The sequence below is a fragment of the Bos mutus genome, chromosome 26 (assembly GCF_027580195.1).
Source record: "Bos mutus isolate GX-2022 chromosome 26, NWIPB_WYAK_1.1, whole genome shotgun sequence".
Lineage (NCBI taxonomy): Eukaryota > Metazoa > Chordata > Mammalia > Artiodactyla > Bovidae > Bos > Bos mutus.
Window position 1 is genome coordinate 30,649,977 of NC_091642.1, and position 14,042 is coordinate 30,664,018.

At 43.1% G+C, this 14,042-nt stretch overlaps 1 protein-coding gene across 1 annotated transcript in view; it reads left to right on the forward strand.

Moving 5' to 3' along the window:
• Positions 1–13,829, forward strand: part of CPN1 (carboxypeptidase N subunit 1) — a 33,599-nt gene extending 19,770 nt beyond the window's left edge. Inside the window, exons 6-9 of the mRNA XM_005892061.2 lie at positions 6,239–6,378; positions 7,897–7,996; positions 10,346–10,464; positions 13,671–13,829. Coding sequence (XP_005892123.1) covers positions 6,239–6,378; positions 7,897–7,996; positions 10,346–10,464; positions 13,671–13,829 — 518 coding nt within the window. The remainder of the gene's footprint in view (positions 1–6,238; positions 6,379–7,896; positions 7,997–10,345; positions 10,465–13,670) is intronic.
• Positions 13,830–14,042: the final 213 nt, after the last annotated feature.

Sequence of the window (14,042 nt, forward strand, 5' to 3'; positions counted from 1 at the left end):
CTCCTTTAGAATGGACTGGTTGGATCTCCTTGCAGTCCAAGGAACTCTCAAGAGTCTTCTCCTACACCACAGTTCAAAAGCATCAATTCTTCGGCGCTCAGGTTTCTTTACAGTCTAACCCTCACATCCATATATGACCACTGGAAAAACCATAGCCTTGACTAGACGGACCTTTGTTTAGGAAAGTAGTAAGTTTTTGTTTAGTCACTAAGTTATGTCCAACTCTTTGAGACTCCACAGACTGCAGCATGCCAGGTCCTCTGTCTTCCACCATCTCTTAGAGTTTGCTCAAATTCATGTCCATTGTGTTGGTGATTCTGTTTAACCATCTCATCCCCTGCAGCCCCCTTCTCCTTTTGCATTCAGTCTTTCCCAGAATCAGGGTCAAAGCAATAAGTGCCTGCGTGCTAAGTCGATTCAGTCATGTCCGACTCTATGCGACCCCATGAACTGTAGCCCACCAGGCTCCTCTGTCCATGGGATTCTCCAGGCAAGAATATTGGAATGGGTTGTCATTTCCTTCTCCAGGGGATCTTCCCTACCCAGGGTTTAAACCCACGTCTCTCAAGTCTCCTGCTTTGGCAGGCAGGTTCTTAACCACTAGCGCCATCTGGGAAGCCCCAAAGCAATAAGTGAACGTGAACGTGAAGTTGCTCAGTAGTGTCCGACTCTTTGCGACCCCATGGACTGTGGCCTACCAGGCTCCTCTGTCCATGGGATTTTCCAGGCAATAGTACTGGAGTGGATTGCCGTTTCCTTCTCCAAGGGATCTTCCCAACCCAGGGATCGAACCCAGGTCTCCTGCATGTACCCCCTCCCAAATTTAGAACATAAAGTATACTTTTTCAAATACTTGTTCCTCCCTTTCCTTTCCCATTTTCTGAGATAGCATAACCCATGCCTCCACTAAATCATTAATCATTTAGTCATTCAGTTCAGTTCAGTTCAGTCGCTCAGTCATGTCCGGCTCTTTGCGACCCCATGAATCACAGCACGCCAGGCCTCCCTGTCCATCACCACCTCCCAGAGTTCACTCAAACTCACGTCTATCGAGTTGGTGATGCCATCCAGCCACCTTATCCTCTGTCGTCCCCTTCTTCTCCTGCCCCCAATCCCTCCCAGCATTAGGGTCTTTTCCAATGAGTCAACTCTTCGCATGAGGTGGCCAAAGTACTGGAGTTTCAGCTTCAGCATCAGTCCTTCCAGTTAACACCCAGAACTGATCTTTAGGATGGACTGGTTGGATCTCCTTGCAGTCCAAGGGACTCTCAAGAGTCTTCTCCAACACCACAGTTCAAAAGCATCAATTCTTCAGTGCTCAGCTTTCTTCACAGTACAACTCTCACATCCATACACGACCACTGGAAAAACCATAGCCTTGACTAGACAGACCTTTGTTGGCAAAGTAATATCTCTGCTTTTCAATATACTATCTAGGTTGGTCATAACATTCCTTCCAAGGAGTAAGCGTCTTTTAATTTCATGGCTGCAATCACCATCTGCAGTGATTTTGGAGCCCAAAAAAATAAAGTCTGACACTGTTTCCACTGTTTCCCCATCTATTTCCCATGAAGTGATGGGACCGGATGCCATGATCTTTGTTTTCTGAATGTTGAGCTTTAAGCCAACTTTTTCACTCTCCTCTTTCACTTTCACCAAGAGGCTTTTTAGTTCCTCTTCACTTTCTGCCTTAAGGGTGGTGTCATCTGCATATCTGAGGTTATTGATATTTCTCCTGGCAATCTTGATTCCAGCTTGTGCTTCTTCCAGTCCAGCGTTTCTCATGATGTACTCTGCATATAAGTTAAATAAACAGGGTGACAATATACAACCTTGATGTACTCCTTTTCCTATTTGGAACCATTCTGTTGTTCCATGTCCAGTTCTAACTGTTGCTTCCTGACCTGCATATAGGTTTCTCAAGAGGCAGGTCAGGTGGTCTGGTATTCCCATCTCTTTCAGAATTTTCCATAGTTTATTGTAATCCACATAGTCAAAGGCTTTGGCATAGTCAATAAAGCAGAAATAGATGTTTTTCTGAAACTCTCTCGCTTTTTCCATGATCCAGCGGATGTTGGCAATTTGATCTCTGGTTCCTGTGCCTTTTCTAAAACCAGCTTGAACATCAGGAAGTTCATGGTTCACATATTGCTGAAGCCTGGATTGGAGAATTTTGAGCATTACTTTACTAGCATGTGAGATGAGTGCAATTGTGCGGTAGTTTGAGCATTCTTTGGCATTGCCTTTCTTTGGGATTGGAATGAAAACTGACCTTATCCAGTCCTGTGGCCACTGCTGAGTTTTCCAAATTTGCTGGCATATTGATTGCAGCACTTTCACAGCATCATCTTTCAGGATTTGAAATAGCTCAACTGGAATTCCATCACCTCCACTAGCTTTGTTCGAGGTGATGCTTTCTTTTCTTTTTTTTTTTTAAAAAAAAAAACATTTTTTAGCATGATCCGCGAGACGTGCAGCCGCACCGGGACGCTCCTGTCTTTGAAGGCTGTGGTGATGAAGCAGCCGAACGTGAGCGCCGCCATCACGCTCAGCGAGAAGGCGAACAGCGAGTTCGCCCGCGACAGCACCGTGTTCATCTCGGCCGACGCCCCGAGAGCGCACCGCAGCACAGGCACAGCCGGGACCCCGTTCCAGCAGCGGACCGGCTCCCGACGATCCGCGCCGCCTGCGCCGCGCGTTCCGGGCCGAGGTGATGCTTTCTAAGGCCCACTTGACTTCACATTCCAGGATGTCTGGCTATAGGTCAGTGATCACACCATTGTGATTACCCCTAATTCACTTCAGTTCAGTCGCTCAGTCGTGTCCGACTCTTTGCGACCCCATGAATCGCAGCACACCAGGCCTCCCTGTCCATCACCACCTCCCGGAGTTCACTCAGACTCACGTCCATCCAGTCAGTGATGCCATCCAGCCATCTCATCCTGTTGTCCCCTTCTCCTCCTGCCCCCAATCCCTCCCAGCATCAGAGTCTTTTCCAATGAGTCAACTCTTCACATGAGGTGGCCAAAGTACTGGAGTTTCAGCTTTAGCATCATTCCTTCCAAAGAAATCCCAGGGCTGATCTCCTTCAGAATGGACTGGTTGGATCTCCTTGCAATCCAAGGGACTCTCAAGAGTCTTCTCCAACACCACAGTTCAAAAGCATCAATTCTTCAGCGCTCAGCTTTCTTCACAGTCCAACTCTCACATCCATACATGACCACAGGAAAAACCATAGCCTTGACTAGACGGACCTTTGTTGGCAAAGTAATGTCTCTGCTTTTCAATATGCTATCTAGGTTGGTCATAACTTTCCTTCCAAGGAGTAAGCATCTTTTAATTTCATGGCTGCAGTCACCATCTGCAGTGATTTTAGAGCCCAAAAAAATACAGACTGACACTGTTTCCACTGTTTCTCCATTTCCCATGAAGTGATGGGACCAGATGCCATGATCTTCGTTTTCTGAATGTTGAGCTTTAAGCCAACTTTTTCACTCTCCTCTTTCACTTTCATCAAGAGGCTTTTGAGTTCCTCTTCACTTTCTGCCATAAGGGTGGTGTCATCTGCATATCTGAGGTTATTGATATTTCTCCTTGCAATCTTGATTCCAGCTTGTGCTTCTTCCAGTCCAGCGTTTCTCATGATGTACTCTGCATATAACTTAAATAAGCAGGGTGACAATATACAACCTTGACGTACTCCTTTTCCTATTTGGAACCAGTCTGTTGTTCCATGTCCAGTTCTAACTATTGCTTCCTGACCTGCATATAGGTTTCTCAAGAGGCAGGTCAGGTGGTCTGGTATTCCCATCTCTTTCAGAATTTTCCATAGTTTATTGTGATCCACACAGTCAAAGGCTTTGGTATAGTCAATAAAGCAGAAATAGATGTTTTTCTGGAAATCTCTTGCTTTTTAGATGATCCAGCGGATGTTGGCAATTTGATCTCTGGTTTCTCTGCCTTTTCTAAAACCAGCTTGAACATCTGGAAGTTCACTGTTCACATATTGCTGAAGCCTGGCTTGGAGAATTTTGAGCATTACTTTACTAGCGTGTGAGATGAGTGCAATTGTGCAGTAGTTTGAGCATTCTTTGGCATTGCCTTTCTTTGGGATTTGAATGAAAACTGACCTTTTCCAGTCCTGTGGCCACTGCTGAGTTTTCCAAATTTGCTGGCATAGTGATTGCAGCACTTTCACAGCATCCAAATCTTTCAGGATTTGAAATAGCTCAACTGGAATTCCATCACCTCCTCTAGCTTTGTTTGTAGTGATGCTTTCTAAGGCCCACTTGACTTCACATTCCAGGATGTCTGGCTCTAGGTCAGTGATCACACCATCATGATTATCTGGGTCCTGAAGATCTTTTTTGTACAGTTCTTCTGTGTATTCTTGTCACCTCTTCTTAGTATCTTCTGCTTCTGTTAGGTCCATACCATTTCTGTCCTTTATTGAGCCCATCTTTGCATGAAATGTTCCCTTGGTATCTCTGATTTTTTTGAAGAGATCTCTAGTCTTTCCCATTCTGTTGTTTTCCTCTATTTCTTTGCATTGATCGCTGAGGAAGGCTTTCTTATCTCTCCTTGCTATTGTTTGGAACTCTGCATTCAGATGCTTATATCTTTCCTTTTCTCCTTTGCTTTTCACTTCTCTTCTTTTCACAGCTATTTGTAAGGCCTCCCCAGACAGCCATTTTGCTTTTTTGCATTTCTTTTCCATGGGGATGGTCTTGATCCCTGTCTCCTGTGCAATGTCACGAACTTCATTCCATAGTTCATCAGGCACTCTATCTATCAGATCTAGTCCCTTAAATCTATTTCTCACTTCCACTGTATAATCATAAGGGATTTGATTTAGGTCATACCTGAATGGTCTAGTGGGTTTCCCTACTTTCTTCAATTTAAGTCTGAATTTGGTAATAAGGAGTTCATGATCTGAGCCATAGTCAGCTCCCGGTCTTGTTTTTGTTGACTGTATAGAGCTTCTTCATCTTTGGCTGCAAAGAACATAATCAATCTGATTTCGGTATTGACCATCTGGTGATGTGCATGTGTAGAGTCTTCTCTTGTGCTGTTGGAAGAGGGTGTTTGTTATGACCAGTGCATTTTCTTGGCAAAACTCTATTAGCCTTTGCCCTGCTTCATTCCATATTCCAAGGCCAAATTTGCCTGTTACTCCAGGTGTTTCTTGAATTCCTACTTTTGCATTCCAGTCCCCTATAATGAAAAGGACATCTTTTTTGGGTGTTAGTTCTAAAAGGTCTTGTAGGTCTTCATAGAACCGTTCAACTTCAGCTTCTTCAGCATTACTGGTTAAATGGGTGTAATTCCAAGATCATGAAGTTTATATCAAGATGATAGTGAGGTTTCTAGACCAGCATCATCAGCATCACCTGGGAACTTGTTTAAAAAAAAAAAAAAAAGCAAGTACTGGATACATACTGAGTCAGAAACTCTGGGGCTGAGGCCTAGCAGTTTGTATTTGGCTGGAAGTCACAGCCTTCTAGGTAATTCTGATTCAGGGAGAGAATCAATGTAACAGGCTAGAGTTGTTCTCCAACTTTCCCTATTCTTTTAATAAGAGGTGGTTGCACTCATCAGCTTAGAGAGCAGGTAAAAAGTTGATTAGATGAATAATTTTTAATCCCAATAAGTTTGTGATATAAATACTATTCTAATGGTCAGAAATATATTCAAAAGTGATTGATTCAATTGAATAATATACAGGATAGAAACAGGCAAGCATTTGATGAAGAAAAACTATAACTGCCTTCTGCTTTCTGTGGAGTCTGTTTTTCTAGGATAACTATTTTCAAGTTGGTGCTGTGTTCTCAGGTAGGAGAAAGGATGTGAAAGCAAGATAACCATCTCATCTCCGACCTCCCAGATCTGAAGAATATCACTGTCCAAGAGAAGAATCTATCCCTTGAGGGCAGTAATTGTCTGATATGGAGGCATGAGTAATAAGCAGACCTTGGTATGATGAGAGAGACAAGAAGTGAATTTAAGTCATGAAATGGAAGAAGTAGAGAATGGAGACCACACAGTGGGCATTTGTGAAGGGAGAAAACTGGAAAGATAGATAGGCATGTGAATTTGAAAACTGGGGAAAGGGCTTATGGAGGAGAAAAATAATGGAGATGAAGAGGTAGAACAGCAGGTGATGGGGAAGAGTGTGGAGAAATTGAGTGTTGAGTGGGAACTTGACTATACAACTCTGCCCCTGCTCTCTTTCCCCTAGGAATGCAAGACTTCAATTATCTCCATACCAATTGCTTTGAGATCACGCTGGAACTTAGTTGTGACAAGTTTCCGCTGCAAGGGGAATTACAGCGCGAGTGGCTGGGTAATAGGGAAGCCCTCATCCAATTCTTGGAACAGGTAAATTCCGTATTTCAAGTGTCCTGCTTACAGAAAGGGAAGTGTTTTCTGATGGTAGGCAAGGTATTTTGAATGACTCAGGTCTGACTTTTGCTCTGACTCAATACACTAGATCTCAGCTTTTCTACCAGTGAAATTAATTCATTCCACTTTGTTGAGCACAGCTATCTGTCAGAGACTGTACTCTGTGCTGAGGATTAAGAGTAAGCAAATATATATCTCTGCATGCATGCAGCTCATATTCCAGTAAGGAGAGACAGACAATAAATAAAATAATTTGTAACACGTTAAATGCAAAATGCTATGAAGAAGGCCTTACAGAGAAAGTAACATTTAAACAGACTTACGGGAGGTAAGGGAGTAAATGGTTCAGATATCTAGGGGAAAGGGGGCTCCCTGATGAAGTCATAGTAGCAAATGCAAGGCCAACAGTAAGCAGATGAAAATGCTCAGAATCGCTGGAGAAATGTAAATCAAAGCCACAGTGAAATACCACCTCACACTCATTAAGATGGCTGCTATAAAAAGACAAATTTAAAAACAATGATGGAAAATAGCAAGTGTTGTGAAGAAATTAGAACACTGGTGCAGTGTTGGTGGGAATGTAAAATGGTGTAGCCACTATGAAAAAACAATGTGGTGGTTCCTGAAAAAAAATTAAAAACAGAACCGCCATATGATCCTGCAAAACCAATTCAGGGTATATATCCAGAAGAACTAAAAGCAGGATCTCAAAGAGTTATTTGTACACCTGTATTCAGAGCAGCATTGTTCATAGTAGCCAAAAGGTGAGAGCAACCCAGTGTCCACTGGTGGATAAAAGGACAAACAAAATGTGGTATAGACACACAGTGGACACACAGCCTTAAGGGAGAAGGAAATTCTGCCATGTGCTGCAATGTGGATGAACCTAGAGGACATTATGCTAGGTGAAATGAGCAAGTCACAAAAAAACAGCAATTTTATTTATATGAGGTATGAAGAGTAGTCACATTCATAGAGGTAGAAAGGAGATTGCTGCTGCTGCTAAGTCGCTTCAGTCATATCCGACTCTGTGCGACCCCATAGACGGCAGCCCACCAGGCTCCCCCGTCCCTGGGATTCTCCAGGCAAGAACCCTGGAGTGGGTTGCCATTTCCTTCTCCAATGCATGAAAGTGAAAAGTGAAAGTGAAGTCGCTCAGTCGTGTCCAACTCTTAGCGCCCCCATGGACTGTGGCCCACCAGGCTCCTCCATCCATGGGATTTTCCAGGCAAGAGTGCTAGAGTGGGGTGCCATTGCCTTCTCCGGGAAAGGAGATTAGTGACACGATTTGACTTAGATTTTAACAGGATCAATCTGACTGCTGTTTTGAGATTACTGGGAATTGTGGTGAGAACAGAAAGACCAATCAAGAATCTGTTACCATAATCTTTGTGAATATCAAGTGCAGTAGCACATGGGGAAGGGCTTCGAGGACTCTCAAACATGGCACAAATGTTTTGTGAGCATCACTATACACTATAAACTTTCCTACAGGTCCACCAGGGCATCAAGGGAATGGTGAGGGATGAGAATTATAATAATCTTGCGGATGCTGTCATTTCTGTCGGTGGGATTAATCATGATGTCACTTCGGGTAGGTGGCCACTGCTTTGTGAGGTGAGAAGGGAGCCTTTACTGATTCACTGTCTTTAGCATAGTCAGGAAGCCAGTTTGTAAGCCAGTGAGACCAGCAAGGATGTCAAGGACACGGGAGGTGGAGGGATTGGAGGAAGGAAGGATAACAGGATTGAGGACAGGAATTAAGAGACAGGGCCAGGAAGATGCGAATGTGAACATCTCTCTCAGCATTCAGGAGTCACTGCCTCATACTTTGTTAGGAGTGTTTTCTGGGATTGAGGTTATTAATAGCTCTCATACTGATGTGAAATGGGATAGAAAAGAAAAGGACTGTAAAACTGGTGTTTAGTCTTGACCCCAAGCCAGGCATTTCGCTACAGCTCTGTTTAGGAAAACGTTGGTAAGACGTATTCCATAGTAGGCTCCCTGAGGGCAAGATTGATGGTGGGAGCAGGTCTTCTTGGAACCAACTTGAAACCTAGAATGGTACAGACTATCTCACAGCACAATGGTATTGCAAACTGCCCCAGCCCAGTTTGATCAGGCCCAACTCTTAGGGGTTTGGTGGTGTTTGGTTGGTTTTTCATGTAGAGCAGTAGCTTCCAGTGGCTAGGGGCAGGTGAGATTTGCCTGCCTCCCCCAATCTTGATACCAGCATGGCTCAGCCACATTTCACCATGTAACTGTACCAAGCAGGCACCTTACAGCTCAATCTGTTTAAACTGGATGAAATCTAAATTTTAAGGAGATAACTTACATTCTTTAAGGTGCTCCTGACACCTCTTCCATGAACAGTTCAGAACAGTTCATTCAAGGCAAAGGCAACAACATTCTAAAGGCAGAATTCTGTAGACTCATAGTCAAGCATCAGATACCAGATCCTTCCAGTCCAGTGACTGGACCCAGGACTGTTTAGGGAACCACACTCTGACACCCCCAAGAGTTTCAGGGCTTGTTAGATTCTTATATCCTATTCACGCAAGGGTGGGAAATGTCTCATTCTAGTCAATCAACATATGTTGAACTCCACGAATTTCAGCAATAAGAACCCACTTCTAACACACAGGATGCTAAATTGATAAATTACTCATTTCACCACTGGAAGAGCTCATTGCTAACGTTCATTATGCTACTTAGCAAAGCATCTAGTGTTGCTAAAAGATAAAGATAGCTGAAGCCATTGTAATACTGCATCTGGAATTAGGCCTTTCTGGTATAGTGGTAGCTAACCACTCCTAGTTGGAGCCTCTAATTAAAGAAAATGACAGTCCCTAGGGTATAACAAAGTATCCAATGTATGCATTATAACACACTGCTTTTACTAAGGAATTTTAAAGTAATTTATAGGCATTATAGGTGGCAGAGACTTCATTATTTATCTCTCATTCTTAATTGCATTTATTATGTCAGTTCTTCATTGCTGTTACAATAAAAAGAATTTTAAAGGCACAGACATAATTTATTCTAAAGAGATATAAAGTCATTAGCTAAAATACTACATCCCTGTCTTGAGAAACAGGCTTTCTTTTCAGTTTTATTTTCCCCTTTTGATGGTGATGGAAGAAATATTAGAAATAAGATTCTCAAAATCAGATATTTAGGTCATTTAGTCCAGCCCTCCCACTCAATACAAAATTACATACAAGAGAGGAAGGCTCAGGTGGGAAGGGATATATATATATATTTATAATTATTATTGATTTGTGTTGATGTATGGCAGAGACAACCAAAACATTGTAAAGCAATTATTCTCCAATTAAAAAAAAATTACACTTATACAACACCACTGAGATCGGGTTGTTTGAATCATGTCCACTGATACAGGTTGCGCACTGCACAACTGTGTAGCTTTTCTAGAGCCCCTCATTCCATTCAGCCTGCTCACAATTTCAAAAGGCAGTTCATTCCTTTTTTGGTAACTTATATTTTGTCAAATTTTTACTTCTGTCCTCATTCTTATTTCTTTAATGTAGACATCGTTTCTTCACAATGACTTTTCAGACATTGAAACAAAGGTCTCATGTCATCTCTTTACCAGGAAAAACATTCATAAATCTTTCAACCTTTCTCCTAGTGACCCTTCAGTGGACATGAGTTTGTTTTCAAATGCATGCAGGATCTAAAATTAAACATAGTACTCTCACTGCAGAGCACAGTGAAAATTCTACTTCCTGGGAGCTGAGGCCCATGATCTTAAAATGTTATGACAGCCTATGATTGTTTTAGATCTTTACCAGTTTCATCATGCTGTTTAAAAAAATTAAGCTTGTGGTCAGCTAAACCCCTCAGATTGTTTCTCATATCAAAGCCTCATCTGGGGCAGATTTCTCATCAGCGGACTGAGTTATATCCTTGTAACTTTTAGGTGCCCATGGCGATTACTTCCGGCTGCTGCTTCCGGGTACCTACACGGTCACTGCCACAGCACCTGGGTTCGACCCAGAGACCGTGAGTGTGACCGTGGGTCCTGCGGAACCCAAGCTGGTAAGTTAGGCTGACCTCTACAGAGCACTGTAAAGCTCGCGTAAGCAGAGTTACAAATAGTCAATTGTGTAGTTCTAACCTCTGCCAAGCTTCCCTCTTTCACCACCTAAGAAAAACAAAATTAGTGCTCCCATATGCTAATTTTTCTCCTATCATTCTTGTGTTACATCCTTCCCCATTTCTTTTGGTTTTTCCTTTTCCTTCTCTTTAACGTAGCATTGTGATTAAAGCACTGCCAGATTCTAAATCCAGCTCACTTGTCTGCAGACCTTGGACAAATTACCTGATTGCTCTCATCCTCAGTTTCTTCCTCTGTTAACTGGTGATAATAATGCCTCTTTCACAAGAGGTTAAAATGAGAAAGTGCACATAAAACATTTGGTACAGTGACTTACACGTAGAAAGTGCTCAACAAACCCCAGAGACCTTGTCCTGATACACAGGCTTACCGTCTTCTCCGTCATCAGTAAGGACCACCACCAGATGGCACTCTGCCCCCTTCTGGTGCCCACGTGCCCAGATAGCGTTGCTTTCCACTCACCTTGGTGCTTTTCAATATTCAACTCTGCAAAAGGCTTTCTTTTATAGACAGGATGAGAAGTGAAAAACTTTTTTGATCTATAGCCTGGGCCTTTTTATCTTTGGTCGTTTTGGATTGGGATCTCAGAGCCAAAGAAACTCAAAGATCATGGAGACTAATCCTCAGGTTTCTCAAACAAAGGAAAAGTAACGAGGCCGTCCTGGTTAATGAGCATCTATGGACCTTTCCCTCATGTCAGGTTATCCCTTGGGCCCCCTCACTCTGTCCTATTCCTTCTCTATACATCCTGAGAACTTAGCAGACCTTTCTTCCCTTTCCCTGTTAACTCAATGCAGTCAAATATCTTGCCTTTTCAAATAGTTATAGGTACTATTCTTTGAATAGCTACTGTGTGTCAGACATTACCTTTCCAGAATCATCTCATTTAACCTTCATAACAACCCTGTATATAAACCCATTTGTGGCTGAGGAAGCTGAAGCTCAAAGAACAGGAGTAACTTGTCCAGTACCCCATGGTGAGTAAGTGGGAGCCAGGAGTCCAGCCTCTGCGGGGCTTTCAGGGCAGCTTTCTCAGCCAGCCTGTTACATGGCCTTGTGCTGAGCTCAGCACCTGTGTTCGTAACCTCTTTTTTTTTTTTAGTAGGGGAGACTTTTTTTTTTTAAATTTTTTAACTTTACAATATTGTATTGGTTTTGCCATATATCAACATGAATCTGCCACAGGTATACACGTGTTCCTCATCCTGAACCCTCCTCCCTCCTCCCTCCCCGTACCATCCCTCTGGGTCGTCCCAGTGCACCAGCCCCAAGCATCCAGTATCGTGCATGGAACCTGGACTGGCAACTCGTTTCATATATGATATTATACATGTTTCAATGCCATTCTCCCAAATCATCCCACCCTCTCCCTCTCCCACAGAGTCCAAAAGACTGTTCCATACATCAGTGTCTCTTTTGCTGTCTCGTATACAGGGCTATTGTTACCATGTTTCTAAATTCCATATATATGTGTAACCTCTTTTTTAACATAGGAATCACAGTAAAGAGCTCTTTAAAGACTTTGAAATTCCTTTGAAATTTCTAGACAGCTCTCGCTTTCCCCTGTCCTAGTCCCTCCACTCCCTTCTTCTGCAGGATATAAATGACTTCTACTTGCAGATGCGCAAAGCAGAGAGTAGCTCTTCCCTGGCAGCCTGATAACCTGCTCCCGATTTCCCAGTCGGTGCACCCTCTCCCTTTTTCCTTGTTATCCCCCTGCTCCTCATCTACCCTAAAACCAAATGACTTAGGCATCTGCTTACAGAAGTCTTGCACTATGTGTAAGTCTATTCAATTGCAAATTCAAACAAGGACAAATCCTCTTGAGTAACAAATTAGGCTTCAAAAGATCTTACCTCCTTTCTCATATAGGCTTTAAATGAATTGATATAACCCATCATTGTATCACGTATAACTCAGAGGGGGAAAAGTTTATCTTTTGGATACGTTTCTCAGGTACAGTCACAACTAAGAATCCACTTACTGATCCCAGTTGAGTCCCTTTCCCGTTCTAAAGCAGAGATCTACTTGGTTGAAAGAAAAGAAAAAAAGATCATTTACTAGAGGGTTTTTGTGCTACAATTAAAACTCTTTAAAGTGTCTCCAAGAGTCCAGTGTTTTCCCTGTGGCTTCTTCCCTCACTGCCGTCCAGATGTCCCACGCTTTTCATTTCCTCTGTCCTCGCCTCATTTTGTTGTCTCTCTCTCTCCCCCCCCCACTTTCCTTTCTTTGATCCTTATATTGACACTATATATAAGAAATAGTACTGATACAGTACAATTGGCTCTGATTTCTCCGGCTTTGGGAGAACTAGCTGGCTGTGGGTTTTTTCCCAAAGGGGCAAGAAGTAACCCCATGAAGAGGTCTGTCTGTCACATGTTTTCCAACTCCCTGCTGGCTTTAGCAGCTCAGCCTGTTCCCAGGGCCTGAGAGCCAAGGATGCCTCCAGGGAGTGTGGTTAGAATGCGGCGCCCCACCCTCGCCTTTCCCTTCCTGGGCAGGAGCTCTAGGGCTTCTGCACAGCCCACAGATCCCACACTTGTCAGTCAGAAGCATTGTCACCTCTGTGTGCACGGCCAGAAGGAAGGTTTCAGCGTACTGCTGGGAACAGTGCATTAGTGCGTGAGGACACTGAGAATTTAAGAATCCATACTAACAATCTGTACTGTCTCTATTTCCAAACAATTAGGTTTGGAAGGTTTAGCGCTGAAGGTCTGAGGCATTCTTTGGCTTGCCTGGGCACAGTACCTGTGACTCATGCAGTCCGCTTACAGGTGATGACTGTGGCACCATGAATCTTAACTCTTGTTTTGAACAGCAGTATTGGCAAAAATCATGCCTTGAGTGTAGATATTTTTTTTCTATTACATATAAAATAAATGTACGTTAAGTTCATCCAGATACACCCTGTGTATTATCAGTTATGATGCGCCATTTTGGGGAAATATGAGCCGAGCCTGTATGACACCACCCACACTGGTTGCTGTGATATTCTCCTCAGTTCCTTGTCCTCAGGACCTGGAACCATGGTAAAGCAGGATCCAAACTGGTCTTCCCCCAATTTCAGTTCTGGGAAATGGAAAACTGATTTCTGTGCTCTCATAGCTTCTTTTTTTTTTTTTTCCAGGTTAATTTCCAACTCAAAAGAAGCACCCCTCAAGCAGCCCCTAAGAGGAGAATTCCCAACTCAGGGCATAGAGGCAGAGTCTTACCAAAGAAAGTGCAGCCCCGGGCAGCTAGGAAAAAAGAAACGATGATGAAGCAACCCCAGAGAGGCCCTGCCTGACATCCGCAGTGCCCGGGGCAATGCTTTGGAAAGTTTTTGTTCCTGCTCTCCCACCAGAAGCATTCTTTCTATTTTATTATCTGAGACATATTTAAATATAAACATATTCAGAACAATTCAGAATGGTTTCCATCTGTTCCAGGGGTAAACCCTCTGATGCAGTCATACATACATGTAAATGATGTTCATTCAGATTTTCCATTTCTGGGGATA